Here is a 13,728-nt window from a genome sequence, read left to right as displayed (position 1 = left end):
GCACTGGCGCCCAGCGCCCGGGCCACCTACCCGGCCTCGGGCTGGGTTCTGAGGGCCTCCTGGGGTCCCCGGAGCCTGCGGCCTCTTGCTCTCCGGTCACCACCCTCACCCAGACCATGCACAAGCTCGCTGGGCTCGGCAGGTAGGACGCTCCAAGGAGGCTGAGTATAGGATGAGAGCCCCGGACCGGGGTCCCGAGGAGCTGGACGTGGGATCCGCAGGTCCAGGGCAGGCGTCGGGGCAGAGCAAAGAGACGCCCTTGCCCCCATGGTTTAGAGAGCCCGAAACAAGGGCGCTAAGACCCGGACTGTGCGGCTCACACCCTCCAGGTGGTTTGCTGGGGACCCTCTTTCCCTTCCCTCCTCTCTCCACCTTGCTGCTTCTCTAATCTCCTTCTGCCCCCAACTGCCACCATTTTGCCCCAGGCATGGGATCCTAAGGCTGGAGCGGGAATTTGAAAGTGGCCCTCAGAAGTTCAGGCCTCTTCTTGCTCTGCAACCCATTTCTACCCTGAGGGTTAGTGTGATTAAAGGGCAATCCGGCTCCTAAGGAGAGCCTGGGAGTGTTGTCCCGGCAGTAGAGACCCAAATCTTGGAACTGTCTTCCAGGAAGGGTGGATGGCTCTCCAGGGCTGCTTTACTGCCCTTGACCCCAGTCCCTGGGCTTGTCCCCTCGACCCCCTTGCTCTTGCCCTGGGTTTCTCTCTTGCTGCACCTGAGAGGATCTTTCCTAATGTAATTAACACAGAAGACTCTAGGGCCCCACTAGAATGAGTCACTTTGGTTTAAGAGTGCAGGCTGGTGACTGATCACTTTCCTGGCATGGTGTCAGGAGTCCTTCCTCATGGGGATCTGCCTCCTTGGGCACTGAAGAGGCTGGGGCGTGGGAGCATGGGTTGGCCAGCCCCAGAGTCCTGCATTTACCTTCCCCTTCTCCTGGGTCTCTTCTCGTTTCCAGAGATACCCCAACTCATCCGGTAGGGACCCTGCCTCTCCGGAGTCAGCTAACTCGCCTATCCCTGCCTCGGCGGGCATCAGAATCCTCCTTGTCATCTGAGTCCTCAGAATCTTCTGATGCAGGTAAGTCCCTGGGTCCCTGGAGAGATCCTCCAGTGCTGGGACATCTGAGGGAACTGTCTGGCCCTCTAGACTTCCCTGCCCATCAGATTAAGATCTTTCCCACGACTTGGTGGGCTTGGGGAGCCTTCTCTGCCCTGCCCACAGTGGGAGGAAGACAACCTCTACTGCTGCTAACCACACCCAGCTGAACCCGGGAGGGTGGGGCCCCCAAGTGAGATCTTACTTTTGAACCTGCTGCCTATTAAACTGGTGGCACTGAGAGCTGAGTCGGTTCTTTTAGAACATTCTTAGTTTGTAACTTTTCCTTAAAAAGCCATTTCTTCAAAATTATTTTAAACCAGTTTAAGAAAAAAGCTTAGACTGCCCAGGTGGTGCAGCATACCTGTAATCTCAGCACTCAGGAGACTGAGACAGGAGGATTGCTGAGAGTTGGAGGCCAGCCTGGGCTACATAGTTGAGTTCAAGGCCAGCCTACACTATGCAGCAAGACCCTGTCTCCCTGAAAAAAAAAAAAGAGCTTAGAAAATATTGTGGTATTTGTTGTTTTGTTTTCTTGTTATTTTTACGGCACTGGGAAATGAACCCAGGGCCTTGGTGAGCTACATCCAGCTTTTAAAATTAATTAATGAATTGACAAGGTCTTGCTGAGTTGCCTGGGCTGGGCTCAAACTTGTAATCTTCCTGTTTCTGCCTTCCAGAATGCTGATATTGTACGTATGCACCATCACACCTGGCTGCAATGTAGTTTTCACAAACTAGAATTTTTATAGTAAACAGAGAGTGAAACCCTGTGCCCTTTGGGGGACAATATATTACCCTCAGGGTCTCCGACTATGTTTTTTGTTTCATTTGTTAGTGCATCTAGATCTAAAAAGATAGGGTTTCTCCCCCATTTCTTGGGACATGGTGGGGGACGTGTACAGAAAATGCTTCTACTTTCAAACCAAGGTACTCTGTCCCTGCAGGTCTCTGCATGGATTCCCCCAGTCCTATGGACTCCCAGATGGCAGAGCAGATGTGAGTAGAAAAAGGGGAGTCTTAGGGCCGGGATTTAGCTCAGTGGTGCCGCCACCTGCCTCACAAGCACAAGGTCCTGAGTTTTGATCCCTGGTACAAAAATAAATAAATAAACAAACAAACAAATAAATAAATAAAAGAAAAAGGACAGTCCATACCACCAAGGGTCAGCATCTTAGATCTAGATACCTTTTAGAATCTTAGGTCTAGCACAGACTCACTGGAGAGGCCTAGGAAAATATATGTAATCCCAGTACTCAGGGAGGCTGAGGCAGGAGAATTGCATGTTTAAGCCCAGCCTGATCAACCTAGTAACTTAGCAAGACCATGTCTCAAAATAAAAAATAAAAAGACTGACGGCTGGGTTCAATGCCTGGTATGAGAAAAACAAAACAAAACAAACAAACAACTACAACTAATTCAGAACATCAGCTCACTCTACGCTAAAGAAAGTCAGTTACCTGTGGACTGGTGTGGCCCCTGGCCTATCAGCAACCTCTGGCTTCAGTGACACTTGACTCTGGCTAACTTCTGGACCTGAGGGGACGGAGAGACAGTTGGTGGGCTCTGCTGTGTGCAGACACCTCTCCACCCGGCTGGAAGGCATGGATAGTGCCTTCCAGAGCACAGCTGTTCCATCCAGCTGTTAAGGCCCAAGTATGCACAGCAGCTGCTAGCCATTCGTGAGGACAGCTGGGCACCCCAGCCTGGGCTGAGGGACTGTTCAGTGCAATGACTGTTTCTTCTCATTGTCTTTGATTAAACTGGGCTGGGTGCAGGGTTTGTCACAAACAGGAAACAGAATTGGGTGGAGGTGGGAGGAGATGACAGGTTGGTTTTTGGTGGCTGTTCTTGCTTTACCCTCAAGGCCCAGGTGCAGAGTGGAAACCAAAATAATTGGTCATGCCTGATGCCAGTTTGGCTGGGAGTGGGGAGGGACACCCCTTGACATTTTAGCCCTGAGTGCCCCTCATCTCTGCACCTGCTTTGCCGGTTATCCAGTCTCAGAAGCTGCTGTGTGTGTGTGTGTGTGTGTGTGTGTGTGTGTGTGTGTGTGTATACACAAAAAGCTCCTCATGGCAGGTGGTCTCTGGTGACATAGCTGGGAGTTGGGGGTGGGGCCTATATCCAGAGCTTATGCCCAGCCTCAAAAGAAACATCTGTTGGAATTCCTTGCTGCTGGCCTCTTCTAGGGGGTGGGGGGAGGCTGGGACCTGGAAAATTCCACAGGAGGGAGGAGAGGATGTGACCCTGCACATTTGTCACTGGGGGTGGTCTGTGTCAGACTGGAGCTGACGCAGGGGCCACTAAAGCAGGCTCCTGTCCTGGAGGAAGCCAGTCCAGCTCCTGACAAAGGAAAGGAAGCTCAGGCTTCTGGTATCCGTTCCTGGAGATGCCTACATTGCTGGGTACCCATGGCCGTCATCCCTGGATAGATGGATGCCTTTCCTGGCAGCTATATGGCCCCCGCTGTGCTGGGATGATTTGCATACAGGTGGAAGGCCTGTGTGCAGGCTGGTGAGACTGTTGCCTTGGTGACGCCTCAATGACCGTGCGACCTGGCCCAGCTGTCTTCACTGCCTTCTGTGGGCCCCCTTCTATTCAGGGCTGCCTTTAAACGCCCAGGCAGCCTCTCATTGTGCCCCCCCAATACCTGGGCCCCACTGACAGTGGGGCTTCCTCCTGCCCCTCCCCTTCCCTTCCTAAGCCCCAGTCCTATCCTCACCCCCATCCCTGGGCTTTAAGGGCTGCAGGGGAAGATGGGTCCCATCTGCTCTCTCCTAGGTTTGAACAGGCTATTCAGGCAGCCAGCAGGGCCATGCGAAAGTAAGTGCCCCTTCTGCCCATTAGAGGCTGTCCCCCAGAGGCAAGAAGAGTACAGGGATATCCTGTCTGCTCTTGGTCCCTGCCCCCTCCTTCAGCCCTGACCTGGCCTTGCTTCCTTTTGCAGTGATCACTTTTCCATCAGACGCTTCCAGTCCTTGCCAGTGAGTGTCACCTGTGGCCTGCTGGAGGCTTAGGCATGCTGGCTGGGCAGTGGCAAGAGACATCCCAGGATCCCTCTCAGAGCATGGGCTTGATGAAGCAGGGTGTCCCTTGGCCGGGTTGGGGAGATAGGGTTTCCTAGGTGGCTGGGGGAGCTGGAGGAAGGGTGGGTGAAAGGCAGTGCCTAGCCTGGAGCAGAAGATCACAGCCTCCAGTACTGCCTTGTCCTCCCCAGGTGAGGCTGCTGGGCCACAGCCCTGTGCTCCGGAACATCACCAACTCCCAAGCACTCGACCGCTGGAGCAAGAGCGAGGCGGGTGGCAGAACTGCCAGCGGTCCCGAGGAGGATAAGGAGAATGTGCGCTTACGTGGCCTGCAAGGGGGAGCTCAGGAGAGAAGGGGGCAGGCTGGGGTGGTTCTTTGGCATCCAGTGACACTTCCTCTGGCACCTTGCCCACAGGAGGGGTTTGTTTTCAAGATGCCATGGAAGCCCACAGGTCCTGGCCCTGCTCACGGCCTGGCAGAGTGGGCCAGCCGCAGAGAGGCCTTTACCCAGAGGCCAAGCTCCGCCCCCAACCTGATGGTACAGAGGGATGCTGACCCCATGCAGGGCCTTGGGATGGGGAGGCAGGGGTGGTCTGGAGCCTCCAGGCACTGGAAACCTGTGCCCAGAGGATGGGGTATAGACTGTGCCAGTCTCTTTTTAGCAGTGTCTCACTCCCGAGCAGAAGATGGAAGTAGAGGAGCTGAGCCCCATGGCTCCTTCTCACCGCCTCTCTCTGAGTCCTGCTGAGGGAGCTGCCCAGGAAGATGATGGATTTGTCGACATCCTGGAGAGTGATTTAAAGGTAAACAGGCTTGGCCCCCCCAGTTCCCCTGCCCGCCTCCACCTCCCAGGAAACACCCAAAATTGGAGAGCTCTGAGTCTCTCCAGGAAGATTGTGACCTCACCCCAGGGTCAAGAGGAGAATTTGGGGTAACTGAGTCCTGGCCTGGTCTCTGGTTAACTGGAGAAAAGGAAGTGACTGGTGCCAGGTGGAGGGGAGGTTGGGCAGGGTGAGGGCATCCTCACGGCTAAGTGCAAGCCCCAACTGTGAGTGGATCCCTGCAGCATTGAGGGCCCGAGGGAGAGGGTTGCCCTGGGCTGCGAGCCTGGTGTTTACTGGAAGAACCACGAAGGCTGTCATGGCTCTGCTGGAGGATGCAGGGCCTTGAGAGGTTTGGCCTGTGCCTGTGATTGTGACCCTCTCCTTACTGATTTGGCCTCAGGAGGATGATGCAGTCCCCCCAGGAATGGAGAGCCTCATTAGTGCCCCACTGGTCAAGACCTTGGATAAGGAAGAGGAGCAGGTGCGCCTCTGACATGGGCCCCCAAAACACTTGGGGGTGGGGTAGGGCTCTGCCCTTCAGGTGAGATTTGCGGTTGGGGTACTGAGTACTCTGACCCCTGACCTGCCACCCCTCCCAGGACCTCATCATGTTCAGCAAGTGCCAGCGGCTCTTCCGCTCTCCATCCATGCCCTGTAGTGTGATCCGGCCCATTCTCAAGAGGCTGGAGCGGCCCCAGGATAGGGATACGCCTGTCCAGAGTAAGCGGAGGAGGAGCGTGACCCTCCCAGAGGAGCAGCAGCAGCCTGAGGAACCCGTGAGTGCCTTCATCTGGGGTCTGGCTCTCACCGTCCACCTCGGAGAGAGCTTCCTGGCTGCCTCCCTCCTGGCTGGGTTTGTGGCACATGGCCAAGTGCTGGTAGTGTCCCTGGCAGAGCAGGAAAGGGAGGTCCCGGCCACATAGGACACTGAGGGGCTTCCTTATCCCTGACCCTGGCCTCCATCTGCCTTACCTCCCAGAAAGCCCGGGTTCTCCGCTCAAAGTCCTTGTGTCATGATGAGATAGAGAGTATCCTGGACAGCGACCACCGCGGGCTCATTGGAGATTACTCCAAGGTACCCCACTGACCCAACCTGCCCTGACCTGCTACCACCTGTGACCTCTCCCAAGAGTGGCTGCCACTCCTCCTCTCCACCCAGAGGCCTCCTTTCTTTGTTCCGGGTATCTTTTCAGCCTTTGTTCCCAGGCAGGCTCCTCCCACTGGCTCTCCTTGGTCTCCTGCCTCTACCTCAGCTCTACTCAGACATCCATAGTGCCTCAGCCTGGGAAAACATCTCAACACTAATGTCCAACACGGAATCTCTTCCTGCCTCATCCCAGGCCTGGCAGAGCCTTATGGGGGGGTCGTCTTTTACTTCCTTCTTCATTTACCTCTGGGAAGTTGTTCCCTGGGTATCAGCTTCTTGGGTGCTCTGGGAACCAGAGCTGACTTTTAAGGCCAAAGCAGTGTGGCCTCTGGGCTTGGGAGGGAAGGACTTATTCCTTCCGGGTTCCTGGTCATAGCAACTTTACTTGGACCTCTGACTCTGTCTATCTCCCATCCTTTCTCTTCAGGCCTTCCTCCTACAGACAGTGGATGGCAGACACCAAGACCTCAAATACATCTCTCCAGAAACTGTAAGTGGGGCTGAGCCGGTCTCCAGGTGCGTGAGACACCACCGTTTGGCTGCTGACCTCCCCTGCGGGTGGACTGCATGTACAGACTAGCAGAAGGGCAAAGGCCAGCCCCTGGCTTCCTGCCCAGCCTTCTGCACAACCCCATTCCCTTCTTCAGGTGGTGGCTCTGTTGATGGGCAAGTTCAGCAACATCGTGGAGAAGTTTGTGATTGTGGATTGCAGATACCCCTATGAGTATGAAGGCGGGCACATCAAGGTGAGCTGCACTGGTGGGAAGCGGGTGTACCTGCCTAGCTAGAGGTGGGGCACTGCAAAGCGGAGGAGCCTGCCTCTCAGGTGCAGGGCTGTGGCCTGACTCCTGTTCTCCTGACAGACTGCTGTGAACTTGCCCCTTGAACGAGATGCCGAGACCTTCCTGCTGCAGAGTCCAATCACACCCTGTAGCCTGGATAAGAGGATCATCCTCATTTTCCACTGTGAATTCTCATCAGAGCGTGGGCCCCGCATGTGAGTCCCAGCGCCATCTGCCCAGCCAACTGGTACCTGCCCCTGGTTCCCAGCCCAGGCTTGTGGGCTGGAACCATTGTGTTGGCAGCCTGGCCTCTTGCATCCTCAGATGGCTCGGAGCTGACCTGGCGCCCACTTGCCAAATCCCTGTCGTCCTTCCCAGCAGGTCTCCTGTCTGCCTTACACCCATTACCCAATCCTACAGAACCCGGTTCCAACAGGGTCCTCTCAAAGTCCTTGCCCGGCCTCTTGTGCTCACACTCTAGAGTTCGTGCGGTTAGGTCTCCGCTGCGATCTTCTTCCCTTGATGTCTGCAGTTCCTCAGGCCCTCTGTCTTCTTCACTGAAGTCTCTTCTGTCTCCATTCGTGCTCTACCCTGGCTGGCTGTTCTCTGCCTCCTGGCCCTGGGTTGCCAGAAAGGCTCCTTACACCCATTACCCAATCCTACAGAACCCGGTTCCAACAGGGTCCTCTCAAAGTCCTTGCCTGGCCTCTTGTGCTCACACTCTAGAGTTCGTGCTGTTAGGTCTCCGCTGGGATCTTCTTCCCTTGATGTCTGCAGTTCCTCAGGCCCTCTGTCTTCCTCACTTAAGTCTCTTCTGTCTCCATTCGTGCTCTACCCTGGCTAGCTGTTCTCTGCCTCCTGGCCCTGGGTTGCCAGAAAGGCCCATCCCACTGCCAGTCCTGTCTGAGCAGGTCTCACGGTGGGCTCAAGTCTTTCCTCGGGTGCTCTATACTGAGACTTCATCCCTATTGCCCTGCCCTGCCCTCCCCCACCTGCCTTCCCCTCACTGCCCTGCTCTCCCTTCTTCTCCCTCTCCCCCTCATTCTAGGATTCCGGCATACAGCTTCCCACTCCAGCCAGGTACTGAGGCCCAGTCGCTGGGCCTCTTGGGTCCTTTTTCCCTCCCTTCCTCTCCCCAACTCTGGTCCTTACCCGTCTGGTCCAGGAGCCCCCTGAATATATCTTTCAAGTTATGTCCACTTGTCACTTCTCCCGTTTCCTTTTCTGGTCCAGGCCTCAGATTTCTCTAGTAAAGTTTGCACAACTGCCTTCTAGAAACAGAGGCTGCCCCCTTGATCAACCTCCTTCCTGCCTTCACCCCAGCCTCTCTTACTGAGTAGCCAGAGATCCGCTTGTGGCTGACGTTCCTGTGCTCAGCAGCCTTCTCTCTGTGGCTTCCCAAGGCCTCGCTAGGAGTGATGCCCTCCTGTGCACTAGCTCTCACCCTTTGCCTACTCCCCACCAGGTGTCGATTCATCAGGGAACGTGACCGCGCAGCCAATGACTACCCAATGCTCTACTACCCTGATGTACATCTCACAACTGCCTTCTAGAAACAGAGGCTGCCCCCTTGATCAACCTCCTTCCTGCCTTCACCCCAGCCTCTCTTACTGAGGAGCCAGAGATCCGCTTGTGGCTGACGTTCCTGTGCTCAGCAGCCTTCTTTCTGTGGCTTCCCAAGGCCTCGCTAGGAGTGATGCCCTCCTGTGCACTAGCTCTCACCCTTTGCCTACTCCCCACCAGGTGTCGATTCATCAGGGAACGCGACCGCGCAGCCAATGACTACCCAATGCTCTACTACCCTGAGATGTACATCCTCAAAGGTGGCTACAAGGAGTTCTTCCCACAGCACCCGGTCAGTACCATGTGTGGGGGTGGCCAGTCTGTCTGCCAGTGGCCTGCAGGGGAGGAATGGATCCCCCTGAAAATACCCTTTCCCTCCTATTGATGGACTTCTCCCATGCTGCCCTAGAACTTCTGTGAGCCCCGGGACTACCGGCCCATGAATCACGAGGCCTTCAGGGAAGAGCTGAGGACCTTCCGCCTCAAGACGCGCAACTGGGCTGGGGAGCGGAGCAGGCGGGAGCTCTGCAGCCGGTTACAGGAACAGTGAGGCTCAGTCGCCAATCTTGCCACCTTCCTTGCCTCACAGGGCCTGGGTGCCAGTGTCCCAGGGGCCTGCCAGAGGCCTCAGGTGCTAGCTGGGGGGAGATAGCACAGGTGTTCTGCTGTCTGCCCCGTCCCCAGTTTCCTTTGTCTCCCTCCAGTCACTTCCACACTCTAGTGCCACCCTAGTCTGGTGGTTTGTGCCAGCTCAGAGCAAGCATTTGGTGCTCAGTAGAGCCTTTGGGCTTTTCTTTTTCCTTGTCTGGGTTGCCTCTTTGTCTTTTTATGTCCAGCAAAGTCATGTGTGTGTCTGCGTGTAACTTTGTACATGTGTGTGTGTGTTGAGGCTGGGGGAGCCACAGTCTCTGAGGATTTGCAGACAAGCTCTGTCATGGCCTGGGCACCAGCCAGCTCCCTGCTCCCTGCCCCTAGGCACTGACCAGGCCAGGACTGCTCCTGCCCTCTGCAGGAACCAGTGTCTGTCATGTTGTCCCTTTCTCCTCTCTTTCCTGTCTTTCCTTATAAGCACCTCCAGTGTAAACATAAGCTCTTACTCTTTCCTGTTGCAATGTTACCTGCAAGCTTGATTTGTCTGATTTTACCTGTCTCAGGACGTACACACTTGCCATGGAACTCCCCCATCCAGCTTGGGCTCGAGATTTGAGAACATCAGTTACCCACCTGGCCTTGGCTTTTGTTGCCCCAGAGAGGGATGTTGTGATCCTTGAGAGCATCCAGGGCAAAGGCTAAGGCCTGAATCAGAGGCCCCAGAAGCCCAGAACTCACTGCTGTGAATCCTGGGGCCTCATTGGTCCTAATTTACTGCTGTCCTGTCACGGATAGATTGATGGACAGTCATGGGTACATGGTGCCTTGCACATATGTGCACACACAGATCGGGTGGAAGCACTTTGGTGAACATGACAACCTGTGGCAGGAGTGTGCATGTGTCTATCTGTGTGGACAGAAGTCTTTACACTTCAAATTTGGAAATATTCAAGAGGAAACCGAGCAGTTAAACCAAGTGCCCAGCACCCTCTGCGTTTGGAATCTCAAGATGTGAGAAGGGCTGTACTTGAAGGCCCAATGAGTCAGCTGTTAGGGCCTTGGTTCAATAAAGCACTGATGAGCAAGTTAAGCACCCACCTTTATGTCCTGTGGGCCCCTGACAAGACCACAGCAGACCCAGCGGTGGGAGGAGGGTAGGCTTGGGTCAGCAGAGATGAAAGAATTCAGGAGAGGGAACGCAGTGCTCTCCCTCTCCACCTATTGCCCCTGAAGTCTTCTCTCGCCTTTTTGAGAATATTCCTGCTATGTAGTTCAGGCTGGCCTTTAACTCACTATTATAGCCCCAGCTGGCCTTGAACTTGCAGCCATTCTACCTCAGCCTCCCTAGTGCTAGGATTACAGGTATGCACTACCGCACCCAATTTGGTCTTCCTCCTGCCCGAATTTTGGATTAGAGCAACTCTGAGCTCACTCTAAAACCTGCACGGCAGGAATGATCCCATCACTCCTCAGGAGTGGTCAAGGGCTGGACATGGTGGTGCACGCCTGTAATCCCAGCGTTTGGGAGACTGTGGCAGGATTGCTGTGAGGACTCCTGGCAGGATTTGGGCCTTCCCTAGACTCATCCCTTCAAAACAGCAGGAAGGGGCCAGTCGGAGAGAACCAGGCCCAGATCTAAATCTAGGAAATCCCTTCTGAATCCCTTCACTGTAGAGGACCCCCAAAGTGAGGTATGGGATTGTAGGAACTCCAGCATCTGGACAAGTAAGGCACTGCCTTTGCCTGCTGACACACAAGGGCTGATGTAGCTCGCTGGTGCACGAAGCCCTGGGCCTCATCCCTGGCACCAGATGGGGAAAAACTCCACAGTGCATACGTATGTCAGGTGTGGTTACCACTTTCTGTGAAACTTTGTTGTGAAGTTGGCGGTATGACAATTATCCACCACATTTAGGGGACTCCAGAATCCCAGAGCCAAAAGGATACTTGCCGTGTCTCCAGCACCCAAAGGACACACGGGTAGGGTATGGCTTTGAGGGGATACGGGCTGGGCCTTTGCTTAGCACAACACTTGGGAGGCAGAGGCACAATGAATTTTGGAGCCAGGTATAGTGGTGAGCCTGTAATCCCAGCACTTAGGGAGGCTGAGGCAGGAGGATGAAAGCAGAGCACCCCTGGTACCAAAACAACAAAAAACCATTGGTCTGGGGGTGTACATTAGTGGTAGAACATTTACCTGCTATGCAAGGGGCCCAATCCCCAGAACTGGCAAACAAAACTCCCTAACCTTTCAGTAAGGAGACTTGGCCTACACCTTTGAGAAAGGGATCTCCAGGGAAGGGGACAGAGTGAGCCCTGGGCACCATCATGCTGAGACCAGCCTTCCCTTCCCGGGAGCTCAGGTATCCGGAGGCCGCCCTCAAAGGCAGGTGGTACTAGTACAATGAGGCTGCTCACTTGCCCAGCTTGGCTGCACAGCCAACAAGCAGCAGGCACTGAAGCTGGCCTAGGACTCCCATCCTCCAGCGGGACTGGGATTGGCTTGCTTTGCTGCCATTGTCCTCCCACTGTCTAAGGCTGCATGGGGAGGAGGGAGCGTGAGAGTGGCTACAATGCCCAGGCCTCCAGCCAGATGCTGATATCTAGGGCCACGTTTGTTCCCATTGTAAGCTACCATCAATCATAGCTGCAGTCATGGGACACTTAGTATGCTGCAGACACTTCCTTATTTATCACTGTTTTGGTTTTGAGACAAGGTCTTGCTCTATAGTTTAGGATGACCTTGAACGCTGTAGCCCAGGTCAACCTTGAACTTGCTGCAGTCCTCCTGCATCAGCCTCCTGAGAGCTAGGATTACAGGTGTGTGCCCCCACACCCAGCTCTGCATAGTCTCCTTGGCCCCCCAAGAGGGCATTCAGCTTGTTTTGCTGGAGAAGAGGGCTGAGAAGAGGAAAGGCGCTTGGTGCAGCCAGAAGACAAAAGTCCCCCCCACCCCACACACACAGAAGGCTGGGGCTGGCAGCACTCTCCTGAGAGAAGAGGGGCTATTGGAGCCTCTTGGTGCCTCTCAAGCCAGGACCTTGTGCCCCTGGAATGGTCAGGGTGGGGCAGAGGGGCCCCTCTCATCTCCCCCAGGCAGGGAAGCTGTATCTTTTCCAGGATGCTCTTAAAGGGAAGTCCATCAGTCGGCCAGGAGGTTTAAATCTTGGGCTGTTGGCCAGTTTTGAAGTTTGTTTTGCTGGGTGGGGTGGGGCAGGAATTCCAGCCTTTGAGGAGGCTGGGAGCAGCCATGTGCCACCAGCTCACGTGGTGAAGAGCTGTGTGGAGCTGGACACCAGAGTAGGGAACTGGTCCAGGCCGGCCCAACCCAGGCAGCGGATATGTGGGGGGTGGGATGGGTGGAGAACTTTTATCCATGGCATCAACCAAACTGTTCACCCAGTAACCTTTGCAATAACAATGTTTGAAAATAATGTATTTTAAGCCAGGCGTGATGGCGCATGCCTGTAATCCCAGCACTCAGGAGGCTGAGGCAGGAGAACAGCATGTCTGTATGTTTAGCCCAGCCTGGTCAACTTAGTGACTTAGGGAGATCCTGTCTCAAAATTTAAAAAAATTAATTAAATTTAAAAGGCTGGCGATATAGCTCAATGCAAAGTGGCGGGGGGAGTAAATTTTTTCTTTCTTTTTTAACTATTTTAGTTTTTGAGACAGGGTCTTGCTTTGTAGTTCAAGCTGACCCTGAACTCACTCTGTCACTCAGGCTAGCCTTGAACTCACAGGGATCTTCCTGTCTCTGCCTCCCAAGTGTTGGGATTACTGGCATGCACCATCACACCCAGAAAAAAAATTCTTAAATGGGAGAATACTCACATTTCATCAAAGGCAGACTTCATCAGCATGGAGTGTGGACCTGCAGAACTAGCCCTTGGCTTAAGGGAGGGGATACTTCTAGCACCTCAGGGGGCCCCTTGTGTCCTTTGCTGTCACCCCTATGCTAGAGGAAACCGCTATTCTGACCTCTGTTGCAATAGTGTGGTTTTGAGACGTTCACGAACTTCTCAGAAATGAAATCACACCATCAGTACTCTTCCAGTCCAGCTTTTTCACTCAGTCTGATATTCACGTCTCACTTAGCAAGAATTTGTTCTTTTTCAGACCTGAGTAGCAGTCCACGATACAGATATATTATATATATTATTTGATTGTATTATTCTTTTTTTTTTTTTGGTTTTTTGGGACAGGGTCTCACTATGTAGTTGAGACTGACCTGAAACTCACTATGTAGCCCAGACTGTTCTCCAATTCACAGTGATCCTCCTGCCTCAGCCTCCCACGTGCTGGGATTATAGGTGTGTGCCACCATGCCAGGCTGTTTTTCTTTTTAAATTAAAATTAATTAATTAATGTTTTTGGTGCTGGGGCTTGAAACCAGGGACTCACACATGCCAGGAAAGTGCTCCACCACTGAGCAATATCCCCAGCCCTCTTCTGTTTTTATTTATTTATTTATTTTTTTAATGTTTTTGGTACTAGGGATTGAACCCAGGGGCATTCTATCACTAAGCTACATCTTTGGGCTTTTGTTATTTTTTATTTTGAGACAAGAGTTTCATTAAGTTGCCCACACTGGCCTTGAACTTGTGACCCTCCTGCCTCAGCCTCCCAACAAGCTAGGATGTGCACTGATGTACCTGGGTTTTGTTTTTTGGGCTGCTTTTTTTTTTTTTTTT

At 53.8% G+C, this 13,728-nt stretch overlaps 1 protein-coding gene across 6 annotated transcripts in view; it reads left to right on the top strand.

The window, feature by feature from the left end:
- Window positions 1-10,123, top strand: part of Cdc25b (cell division cycle 25B) — a 15,164-nt gene extending 5,041 nt beyond the window's left edge. The window contains exons 1-16 of one of the 6 annotated variants that reach the window (XM_010610990.1): window positions 7-142; window positions 958-1,079; window positions 2,045-2,096; window positions 3,882-3,923; window positions 4,048-4,084; window positions 4,318-4,440; window positions 4,543-4,665; window positions 4,793-4,930; window positions 5,352-5,432; window positions 5,551-5,727; window positions 5,931-6,026; window positions 6,526-6,588; window positions 6,746-6,844; window positions 6,962-7,095; window positions 8,624-8,735; window positions 8,853-10,123. In XM_010610990.1, the coding sequence (XP_010609292.1) occupies window positions 117-142; window positions 958-1,079; window positions 2,045-2,096; window positions 3,882-3,923; window positions 4,048-4,084; window positions 4,318-4,440; window positions 4,543-4,665; window positions 4,793-4,930; window positions 5,352-5,432; window positions 5,551-5,727; window positions 5,931-6,026; window positions 6,526-6,588; window positions 6,746-6,844; window positions 6,962-7,095; window positions 8,624-8,735; window positions 8,853-8,993 (1,566 nt within the window). In that variant the 5' untranslated portion in view covers window positions 7-116 and the 3' untranslated portion in view covers window positions 8,994-10,123. Of the gene's footprint in view, window positions 1-6; window positions 143-957; window positions 1,080-2,044; window positions 2,097-3,881; window positions 3,924-4,047; window positions 4,085-4,317; window positions 4,441-4,542; window positions 4,666-4,789; window positions 4,931-5,351; window positions 5,433-5,550; window positions 5,728-5,930; window positions 6,027-6,144; window positions 6,609-6,745; window positions 6,845-6,961; window positions 7,096-8,623; window positions 8,736-8,852 lie in introns of those variants that run through there. The other 5 variants (XM_010610986.2, XM_010610985.3, XM_010610988.2 and 2 more) reach the window with 5 other exon arrangements.
- Window positions 10,124-13,728: the final 3,605 nt, after the last annotated feature.

The sequence above is a fragment of the Fukomys damarensis genome, unplaced genomic scaffold (assembly GCF_012274545.1).
Source record: "Fukomys damarensis isolate Sample0158 unplaced genomic scaffold, DMR_v1.0_HiC HiC_scaffold_7, whole genome shotgun sequence".
Lineage (NCBI taxonomy): Eukaryota > Metazoa > Chordata > Mammalia > Rodentia > Bathyergidae > Fukomys > Fukomys damarensis.
Note: the sequence above shows the minus strand (reverse complement) of the source record. Positions and strands in the feature narration are given on the sequence as shown.